This window comes from Phalaenopsis equestris, unplaced genomic scaffold (assembly GCF_001263595.1).
Source record: "Phalaenopsis equestris unplaced genomic scaffold, ASM126359v1 Scaffold000226, whole genome shotgun sequence".
In the NCBI taxonomy this organism is placed as follows: Eukaryota; Viridiplantae; Streptophyta; class Magnoliopsida; order Asparagales; family Orchidaceae; genus Phalaenopsis; species Phalaenopsis equestris.
Genome location: NW_018164668.1, coordinates 1058392 through 1069670, shown reverse-complemented (window position 1 = coordinate 1069670; position 11279 = coordinate 1058392). Strand labels below are relative to the sequence as shown.

Genomic DNA, 11279 nt, shown 5'->3' with positions numbered 1-11279 from the left:
TAATCCCACATGTCATCTTTGCCGCGTATTGATATGATTCTCGACTTTTTTTATGACAAAAAAAAGCTGTGGCAGATTCTAGAACTTATTGAATGTGTGATGAGAACAACGTTAGGTCATGCGCTCATGTAAGTTTACATATTTTAATGAATCTTGTCCATACAAATAACCTAAAATGGCAATTGAATATGCAATATCTTGGTTCAGAGAATTACCAAAACTAACATATTTTCAAATTATTCCATTCATAAAAAAAAATGGAAGGAAGATTTATTAAGAGAATAGTATTATCAATATTGAGTATGAACTAAAAGTGAATAAAAAATTCCTACAAGACAAGAAACGACAAAGAATAAGTTTTCAGGGTAATACATCCCTAAATCATAAGAGAAAAGATTGTATGTAGCAGCAATAGATCATCCAATTTCATTGTTGGACACAGAAGTTGTTTAAACCACTTCTACTATGCGCAACTTTTCCATTGGTGAATCACAAATTTTGTTAAGGATATTAAAAAGAGGGATTTACATGCAAACCACACAATTCTAATTTATTTACATATCTAACACCGAAACTTTCATATTCACTTTTATAACACTCTGGTATCTAAAATCTATACATGAAGATGTGTATTTCACTTTTATAAAGTAGTCATACTGGTATTTTTTATGGTATTTTTGATGTGATATTAAAGATTTGAATGTTACCGACATAATATGAAAGTTTAGGTGTTAGAAATGTAATGGTATGTATGTAAATGCCCACAAAAAAGAACACTCAGAGGCCAAAACAAACCGTTATAACTTCTTCTGACCCCATATCATCGCCACCATAGACAAAAAGTTGTCCGCTTTTGTCATTATTCGATTTAGCATCAGCAGACCAGTGCAAAACAATGACAGGGAGCCTGCGATCTCCAGAAGCAAGCTGCAATTTAACGACATTCTTAGAAGGTACACCACTTTCTTTCCCTTTGACCGAGGAACTTACAGAAAGATCCCATAACAATATATCCCCGTCAATATAACCGACAGCAAGAATGGGATCCGAGTTAGAGACCCAGCAAATGGAGCAAATCTCTTTCTCCTCCGGTTCGTCAGCTATGGTGTTAGATAGGTCATTGGAAGCTTTGGAGAAAGGATCGCCCTCTTTCTTAACCTTCAGCTGCAAATCCCTAGAACTTCTCATAGTAATGGCGCAGTTTTCACAAATGTCCCAGAGTATAATTAGTCCGTTCTCATATGCAATAAGTACCCTGAAAATTTTAAAAAGTTATATTTAAATTAATTCAGTGAATTACTCGCTTGCTCCCACAATATATAAATATATGAGAAAAAAATATAAAGATCTGCTACAGAATCACAGTAAGCCAACAATATTGCCCATCTTTAGTGGTCAAAGAATGGATGAACAGATTTCCAAAAAGTAAATTACTGAAAGTAAGAACATTTTATTTCAGCTGAACAAGACTAATTTGCATCTGGTTGCAGCAAGTTAGCATGTAATAAAAAACAGAAGGAAGATGCTGAAGATGGGAACAATTCGGTTTTCTGTGGTGACATGCTAGGACAAATGTCAAATTAGTATTTTTACATGACAAGACGTCAACTCAGCAGGACTACCCCCAGCATAAGAATGTTAAAATAACACAGTAATTTACATACATACCACACAATTCTTATGTATTTACATATCTAACATCCAAAGTTTGAATTTACACTTATAACACCTTGATGTCTTAAACCTATGCATGAGCAGGTGTATTTCACTTTATAAAAGGTAGTGATGGTGGTATTTTTGATGTGGTGTTAAAGATTTGACTGATACGCATGTAAATATGAATGTTTAGGTGTTAGATACGTAAATAAATAAAAATTGTGTGGTATGTATGTAAATGCCCCAATAGGATAAGGTAAAAAGCATTTTATTCCAAAAACTTATTAGGTAAAAAAGCATTTTATTCCCAAAACTTTTCGCTCGTGGAAGTTTAAACTTTCAAGCATCCAAACTAACCATCTTAGGCCCCATTATTTTCTTAAAACCTGCAAATGTGATGAAAATTGATGCACTCTAGGTATTGTGTGTTGCCTTAACACTAGAGGAAAAATAATCTCAAGCTTAATTAACCATGAATTTTTAAGCTTTATAGGATCCTTGTTCAAATACGAGGGGTATAAAATAGATATGTTAAAAAAGAACCAAAATGCAAAGCATACACAAACTAAGAGAGAAAAAACCAAAATAGTTCCCAACTAGTCGTATGCCGCCAAATTAGTCACAAAATATCACATTTCTCCAAGTTAACATCACCACCACACAAATATAATCCTAAATGATCCCTCAAATAAAAATTAATGAAAATTACGATACAAAATTGATCCCAATATTATCTCTCAACTATACAAAAAAGGTCTCCAACTAATCCCTGTGGAACCATTTGTAATCAATTTTGTATGGTCAAGTGAATAAACTGGAGAAATGAGATACTTTGGGACTAAATAGACCATTCGTGAATAATCAGGAATTATTTTGGGATTTTCAACATTAAATAAGGACAAAATGAAGAATTCAAATAATTGGGCAACGGCATCATAATTGCAAAGGATTGAAGCTCCTGTAGTACAAAAGGTGAGAACTAAAATGGTGGTTTTTAGAATATAAGATTAAAAAGACACAAATATAACAAGTTAGAAAGTAAACTTCTTTTTACCCAATGAAGTAATTCAGACACAGGAGGAAAAAAAAAAAACCTAATTTGCACTTTGCACACATTGCATGGTAAAGATAGAAATAAAAAAGAAGTTTACAAACACATCTTCCAATTATTTGCAAGGCATTATTTGTAGATACTCTTTTAACCATGCTCAAACTTTGAAGCTAAAATCAATGTTAAAGTTAGCTAAAAAAATTTTCAATGGGCATATCATATAGCTACTTCAAATTTGAGATTTCTTGCTCAATCCTTGCACGGATAAATATGCAACAAATGTCTTCAAAAAATGATGTTAAATAATGTTGACTAATTTTTTTCCAATTTAAAATTTCAATACAAACCTAAAACAATGACCGTTTTACATGCTTGGCTTACAGTTAAAAACTAATAAGAAAAAAAAAATCAAGAATATAGATATCTTGGTCTTCATAATTTTTTCTGTCCTAATTCCTGTAATCTTATTTTGCCAACATTATTCGTAGCAGCTCCCTACTGTGACAATTAAAATAGCTTGTCTACATCTAGTTATTCATTATTTTATACTTAAATTTTAAGGCATCTGCACACATAGCACACAATTCTTATGTAGTTACATATCTCATGCCTGAACTTTCATATTTATCCGCAAAGCATTCAATTCTTTAATATCACATCAAAAATAGCACTATTAACACTTTTTAAAAGCTAATTGCACCTTTTCAAGCATAGGTTTAAAGTACCAAATTGTATGTATATAAATATGAAACTTTAGGTGTAAGATATGTAAATACATAAGAATTGTGTGTTATGAATGAGAATTTCCCTAAATTCTATCATCTAAAAGTCATTTAAGCATAGTTATAGCAACCCCTTCCCCTACGAGATGTCAAAACTAAACTAACCTTTCAGCTTCTTCATTTTTTCACTGGAGGGTAGGCTTTAAGCTTCTTTACGAAAGTGAAAGTAAAATACCATGCAGTGTTTAATGATGGAAAGTTAGAAAGGCAAGCTAGTAATAAAAACAAAAATTGGATAATTTTCCGTTTATCAAGTAGTATATAATACAGCAAATTAACCATCTATTGCACGATTTAACCGGCTTTTTTAGCCTCACAATAGTCCCAAAATCGACCATAACACATCTGAATACAGCATGAGTAATATAAAGAAATTACCAAAATGCATATCCACCCAGGGAACCTGCTAATAAATTTAAAGTTGAAGAAATATATGCAAGCAAAATTACATAAATGACTCTCAAAAGAAATACCTGGTGCCAGAGATACCAGGTTGTGGCAAAATTCCCACTATCTGTTGTTGGTCAGGGATTGAAACACCAAGTGATTCTGTGAAAATAGCTACAATTAGGTTGAAAATACATGATGTTGCTTCTCATAAAAATTAGGGGGTGCCATTTAGTGTAAATCAAAGTTTAAGAGCGTGGATTGAATTAGGGGGTGGTGCCATTTAGAGGTAGATCAAAAAAGTTCGTTATACCTAAAAACTGAACTAACTGAAAAAATCACTTGATTTGGTCCGGTTTGGTCTGGGCTTAGAATTTTAGATAAATTGATTATATCCAGTTTGGTTTTGATTAATGTTTTTGTCAAACCAAAATAAATACCAAAATGGATTAGTACATAATTAATAGATTATTAAAGAAAATATGGTAATTACCTCTCATTTAAAATATAAATGTTATCTTTGTCTTACTATTTGTGCTTCTCCCGGTAGGTGTTGATTTAGGAATAGTAACCACATGTTGTCAAAGCTGAAAATCAAAATAGAACCAAACAAAAATGTTTGGTTCAATTCAGTTTAGTTTCATATTAATGATTTGATTTTGGCTTTTAGATTTTAATTAGTTTGCTTTGGTTCAATTCTAAGCATATTATAGTTGGAACCAAATAGATTTGTGCCCACCATTAGTTGTATCCATCATAGTAAACATGCATAAAGCACAAATTGTAGCCATTTTAAGTAAAGAGTTTGAATGTACCTGAAAGGGGCTTTAGTGGAATATTATACGGCATGCTCAACAGCTTTTCATTTTCTGAATCATACTTCAGCACGGAAAGTAGCCCATTCTCATCCCCAACATACCTGCAAAATACAGGACTTCTACAGCTAGTTAAAAATATATTGCTAACCAAACTTTCTAACAAGAATGAAGTGATTAAAATAGAGTAAAAGTGTCAAAATAGTCCCCTAACTATTTATACAGGGCCATTTTGGTTTTATAGCTTATGTAAGTACCCAATTAGTCTCCAAATTTTTTAAATTGGTACTCTATAGTCCTCCATGGGGACTATTTCATCCCCAAGTTAAAATGCCTTCGGGCTAATTTTGCACTTCTATAAACTATGGGGCTAAAATGACTCCATGTAAATAGTTAGGGACTAATTTGGTACTTTAATCTAAAATATGTCCAACGCACATCAAATAAGTTCCACTAATAACAGCAAAGGCAGTAATGTTGGCTTCCCACTGTACCGAATAAGATAATTTCCTACATTGGAGATCCCAAACCTGCTCAAGTCAATAAAACCTCTAATAAATTTCAGAATAATATGACAAAAAAGCAAAATTTACCAAGAACAAAAAGCTTCCGCAAGTAAAATGTTGGCAAGAGCTAAAAGAAATAAATAAATATGGGACATTCATGCAAAAATCATTAGTTGCACACAGAGATCTTAGTAACATAATAACAAAAGAATTCTTTTGATTTGAAGAAAGACGAAAAGACAAGTCAGATAAGTACTTAATAGATATGTTGGAACACAATTAATTAACGCTAGTAAACTACAATTAAGGTCATGTACAAAAATTCATGAGCAAAAAAAAAATGTAGAAAATAAAATGATAATCCTCTTGGCAACATTTTTACCACGATAGAGAATGTAGGAAATCATGAACATAAAGAGATAATCATGATGATGACAGTGATGATGATGAATGTTAAAAAACTCATCCGAAATATAATGTCTTGAATAATTAAAAATAATTCAAGCTTCTACAAGACATATAATGAATGGAATAATCACATTTAATTTCCAAGATTCACGCAGTTTCAAAAAAGATTATGGCACCAGATTAGTTCAATAAACCTCAAAGGTGAAAGCATAAAGTACAAATATGGCTACACAACATCTGTATACCACATTCTAAACCAAATATGCAGCTTTGTTCCAGTAAATATATTATTAAAGAAGCTTTTACTTACATACCATCTAATTCCTATGTATTTACATATCGTACGCCAAATCTTTATTTTTTATATCTATATCACTCAAATCTTTCATATCACATAAAAAAAAACTACCATTTTAAATTTAAAAAAGAAATACACTTTTTATGCATAGGTTAGATGGCATGTATGTAAAATTTGAAGTTTAAATGTTAAATATGTACATAAATATGAATTAGGTGGATCTATGTAAATCTTCAAATATCAAGCTAGTTATTTCATGTACCAATCTAGACAATGACCTAATCATCAGAGCTTCTGAAATCTAAGAATCAGCAACAAATAATTGAACAGTATTTTCAAATACAGAAAAGTAGATAGACTGCAAGAAAATTGAAATAATAAAAATACCTGAATGTCATTCTCATTTGAAACACCAATAATAAACCCTTTATTGTCGAGGAACTGAAACAAGGAGACAACAATAAAAGATTGATGAAATGGTAGAGGACAAATTCAAATAAAAATTAAATACAAGAATCATGCACTATGAAAACACATTAATAAGCTTCTTGGAGGTTAAGAAAGGTATGAGCGGCTTGATGATTGAAAAACAAGCAACACAGAAGTCTCCTCAGTTAGCGTGTAATATTATTAAACACGCATTATGGCAATTACTCAACTAGTCCCACATGTGTAAGGACATAAAAAGCCTGCGTTTTTTTATTTAATTCCATTAGTTCCACACTAACTTTTTTATTAAAATAATCTAAATCAACATAAGAAGGTTGAGTGATGCCAAGTTACTAGGAAAGGGTTTTTTTTTTTTGTCAAAATGGAAGAATAGATTTAATTTAATATATTTAAACTATATGTTGGGGAATATTTGAATGTCTGACAATACTTTTTCATCTGAGAAGAATATTTAAATAAAGTATGGCATTATTTTTTCCATCAAATATGAAAAAACAAAGAAATGTTTTAGTTCAATTTGAGAAGTCAAAGAATCAAATTTGAGGAGTCAAGGGAGTAAATTGAACACATGAGATAATCTAAAACTAAAACGGCACCAAATAAATAGCCCAGTGACCATTTTGACATTTTTCACTTTTCCACCTTTAATACATCAAAAAGAAATTTGATGAATACAAACCTATAAAAATTCAAAAATTTAATTTTTACTAGCTTTCTGATATCAAATATGCTATCAAATCTTCAAGGGATCATATTCTAAAAAAAAGGTTGAAACGTAAAAACAGCCTAAAAGACTCCTATGTTTTATTATTAAACAGGTGCAGCTACTTCGTTAAACTTTATTTAAATTTGTAATCAAGAGATTTTAAAATTATTGGTCTAATTTTAGGTAAGATTTCAAACTTTACTTTTAATTTCAACCAAAAAATATCACACATAATGATTTCCTTCACCAACATTTTACAAAATCAACAATATACTTAAAAGTTATCAAGTTCTTACTTCGCATAAGCATACGAACAAAAATACATAAAAAAAAACTTAAAATGTTCACATACACAAGCACTCTTAGATAATAATATACATACATATGCATCATCATACAAGGAGTTATTGATAATTAAAGCAAATGTATTTAAGGAAATTAGTATATCTTAAAATGCATGTTGCCTAAATAAAACAAAATTTTAAAATACATTATATCTTAATGTAGGGTTGGAAGAATTTTTTGCTTAGAAATGTAAGAAATTTGATTGTAGCATAAAACATGAAACTCAAAGTTGGTAGGCTTTATAACAAAAAATGACATCAGTTTGTTTCCTAAACTTCCAATATTCTTTAAAAAAAAGTAACATTATCAACTTTTGTAGCCAAAGACTTTTGAGTTTACTCAAAACCAGTATTTGCATGAAGTTCACAAATTATTCTCCTCACGCCCTCAACCATTTCATCATCAGAAATAAAATACATATAAAACTTCATAAAGCGGGGGTGGTGGGGGGTTTTATGCCAGCAGTAAGCCATACCACGAGAAGAACTACTTTATAAGAATGTGGTTTGGAGTTAAAAAGAACCATTTCTGTAAATCGATTACTAGATTCCTCTCAATTTCAAAAATTATCCTTTCATTGGCATCAATATCCAACAAAGAATTAACGACTCATTAAAGCCTCTTAACATAATCAAAACAAGAAGTTAAACATATAAATAACCAAATAGTTTTGAATCAACAATCAAAATAATTCTGTGAAATTCAAACCTCTAAATACTTGTAGGGAATTTTCTTCAGTGATATAAGAAGGCCTTCGATATTATCACCACCAATTATCTTTATTCTGCCATCCCTGGAAATAGGCATCCAACAGAGATTGTTATGCCAGCAGTAAGCCATACCACAAGGAGAACTAGTTTCAGTTTTGGGGCATTTACATACATGGCACACAATTCTAATGTATTTACATATCTCACATATAAACTTTCATATTTACACACATAGCACTCAAATATTTAATATCACATAAAAAATACCACTATTACAATCTTTTAAAAGTGCAATGCATATTTTATGCATAAGTTTAAAGCACCATGCTATGTATGTAAATATGAAATATAGGTATGAGATACGCAAATACATGAGAATCGTGTGCTACGTTCCCCTCATTGATTTCCTCACATGCTTGTACATGCCTCAGATGGAGCTAACTTTATGAAAATCTATTTTGCTTGTAACATAATATTATAATCCTTGAAGGCCCTTATCTGATTAAGCATTGTTGATTATTTCTCTTAAGCAATTACCTTAGAAAGAAATGAAAAGCAATTACATCACACAGCAAGCATTTTGTCAAGACACCAATAAATATTAAGGGGCATTTACATACATATCAATCAATTCCTATGTATTTACATATCTAACACCTAAATTTATAAACCTCCCTCCCTCCCTCCCATTCAATCAAGAAGGCCTATGGCAAAATTATTAAGCCAGTCCTACTAAATTATCATTTTTATGCATGTCAGCCCTTATTTCAGACATTTAACCTATCCCCTTAACAGAATCATATTTAGTAGAGGCTTGTATATATTGCACTGGGCATGGATCAAATAGTGCAAATCAAATAAATCCAAATCAACTCCAATTACACTGGACAAATAGTAGAAATAGCAAGGTTTTGCATAAGAGGTCCAATTGTACTCCCCATTTTTATCATTTATTTACTTTTTGGGGAATTTACATACATACCACCCAAATCCTATGTATTTGGGTATCTAACACCTAAACTTTACCTTTTACATTTATACCGCCAAATCTTTCATATCACAAGAAAAATACAAGCACTTAACTTGTAAAAAGTAAAACGCACTTTTTCATGCATAGGTAAGGTGGCATGGATGTAAAAATTGGAATTTAGATGGTAGATATGCAAATACATGGAATTGAATGGTATGTATGTAAATCTTTCTTACTTTTTTGTTGTTTTGTATGCTGTAAGGACTTTTATGGAACTGTAATAAAAATTCTAAGCAACTGATTGGTCGATGATATTTTTGTACTACTTTAACTTCTAATCCCAGCTCATTGATAATTTGCATAGCCAAACAAACTAGTAAGACACTAAAACTCCAGTTATAGGCTTGGAAGAAATGACTTCAAAACAGTAAAATTGCAAAAGGGCACCTTAAAATCTTTAAAATTTGACGATTTGCAGAGCAATCAATATGGTACTTCTTTTCAAGTGAAAATAGGCAAATCATCTTCTGACTTACAGTGTTCCTATTGCCAAGAGTCGCTGAACGGCGTCAAAAGCAAGAATAGATGCAGTATATGGAATACCATAATGCATGGCAACTTGAAAATCTTGGCTGCTTGGTGCCATATTTCCATGTTGCAAAATCTGTTGAAAAATAACATCAAGTGAATATCGTCAATATAGAAAACAAAAAAAATAGTATTAGATCATCATAAATACCACTCAATTCCTATGTAACATAACTAACACCAAAACTTCAATTTTTACATACATGCCACCTTAACCATGCATGGAAAAATGCATTTCACTTTTTAAAAGTTAAAATGGTAGTATTTTTTATGTGATATAAAAGATTTTTTGTCGTATTAATGTAAAAAATAAAGTTTAGGTGTTAGATGTGTAAATAAATAAGAATTGGGTCATGTGTATGTAAATGCCCTGTTATTATTATAAGTCTGAAAGAGAAGCTACAAATCAGATTGTTAAATATAAACTCCAAAAATATTAAAAAGAAAGGCACCATATCAAGCATAAAAAAGAGGAGCCAAAACTGAAACTTGGACACAGGGCATCTCATTAGTTTAAGAAAATAGATAATTAGCTCGTTGATCAGCTGAGATAACGTACTATGCGCCTTTTTAATATCAAACATAAGAAATTGTGCTCTAGGTCAATCAACTGCTTGTTGTTGAATGTCAGATTAATCAAAAAGCCCACACAACACCTAACATATATCCTCTCATCACGAGGCAAAAGCCATTTTTCAATTTTTTAAGAACTGTTCGTCAAAATCCCATTGCTCCTCAGTCGAAGGATTAAGTTCCAATCACCTAATCATTCATGTAAATAAGATCACATGTCATTGGAACTATTTCCCACCAGATTTCTCAAGACACTATAGATTGTGTATATTCTAAAATGTAGCCGTCTTCGCTCAGCTCCGCATTAGAAACTGAGAACTCCATCACTATCCATAATCTCCAAAGTAGCTGCCAACAACACCGCGACTTTTCAAATCCAATTATCACAATCGAAACAAGGCAACATTGCCTCATCGCCGCAGAAACAATGAATCAATAACCAATACGGCAAAAGAAGAGATAACGCAACGGAGATATCGAGATCACGACAAGATCGTTCTACGATTCAGTACGAAGAAGGCGATCCATTTTAAAGATCAATAAATATACCTGCCCCTTGGCCTTCTCTAAAAGGTGCTTGACGAACATCACAAGTGCGAACTCTCTTCCCCCGATTTACGAAGCTCGCCTCCCGTTTCCAAGCAGCAGCGACGAGTAGAAGGGAGGCGAAGAAGAGAGATCGAGCAGAGGATCGATGACCACGGGAGCGATATCGATGAGTGCGAAATCGAGGCGTCCAGCCAGAGAAGCTGAACTTGAGTTTTACACAATTTTGATCCTAAAAAAAATATTAGATTAGGGTCATTTACATACATACCGCCTCATTTTTCTGTATTTACAAATCTAATAGCTAAATTTTATTTTTTTTGCATTCATCCCCTCAAATCTTTCATATCATTATCACTATGGGTCTATTTGTGGAAGTTAGAAGATCTAGGGTCTGTTTGGCGCAGCGTTTTCGCTGCTGCGCGGCATCCGAACGCGAAATTCGCTCGTTTGGGGCGACGTTGGAAGAGGCGCGACCCGCCATCTAG

General features: G+C 32.1%; 1 protein-coding gene across 2 annotated transcripts in view; it reads right to left on the bottom strand.

Moving 5' to 3' along the window:
- Positions 1 to 10999, bottom strand: part of LOC110023645 — an 80837-nt gene extending 69838 nt beyond the window's left edge. Inside the window, exons 1-8 of one of the 2 annotated variants that reach the window (XM_020723145.1) lie at positions 10795 to 10999; positions 9621 to 9748; positions 8113 to 8197; positions 6291 to 6344; positions 5130 to 5221; positions 4692 to 4795; positions 3963 to 4050; positions 796 to 1255 (exon numbers count right to left, since the gene is read on the bottom strand). In XM_020723145.1, coding sequence (XP_020578804.1) covers positions 796 to 1255; positions 3963 to 4050; positions 4692 to 4795; positions 5130 to 5221; positions 6291 to 6344; positions 8113 to 8197; positions 9621 to 9748; positions 10795 to 10833 — 1050 coding nt within the window. In that variant the 5' untranslated portion in view covers positions 10834 to 10999. The remainder of the gene's footprint in view (positions 1 to 795; positions 1256 to 3962; positions 4051 to 4691; positions 4796 to 5129; positions 5222 to 6290; positions 6345 to 8112; positions 8198 to 9620; positions 9749 to 10794) is intronic. The other variant, XM_020723146.1, reaches the window with a different exon arrangement.
- Positions 11000 to 11279: the final 280 nt, after the last annotated feature.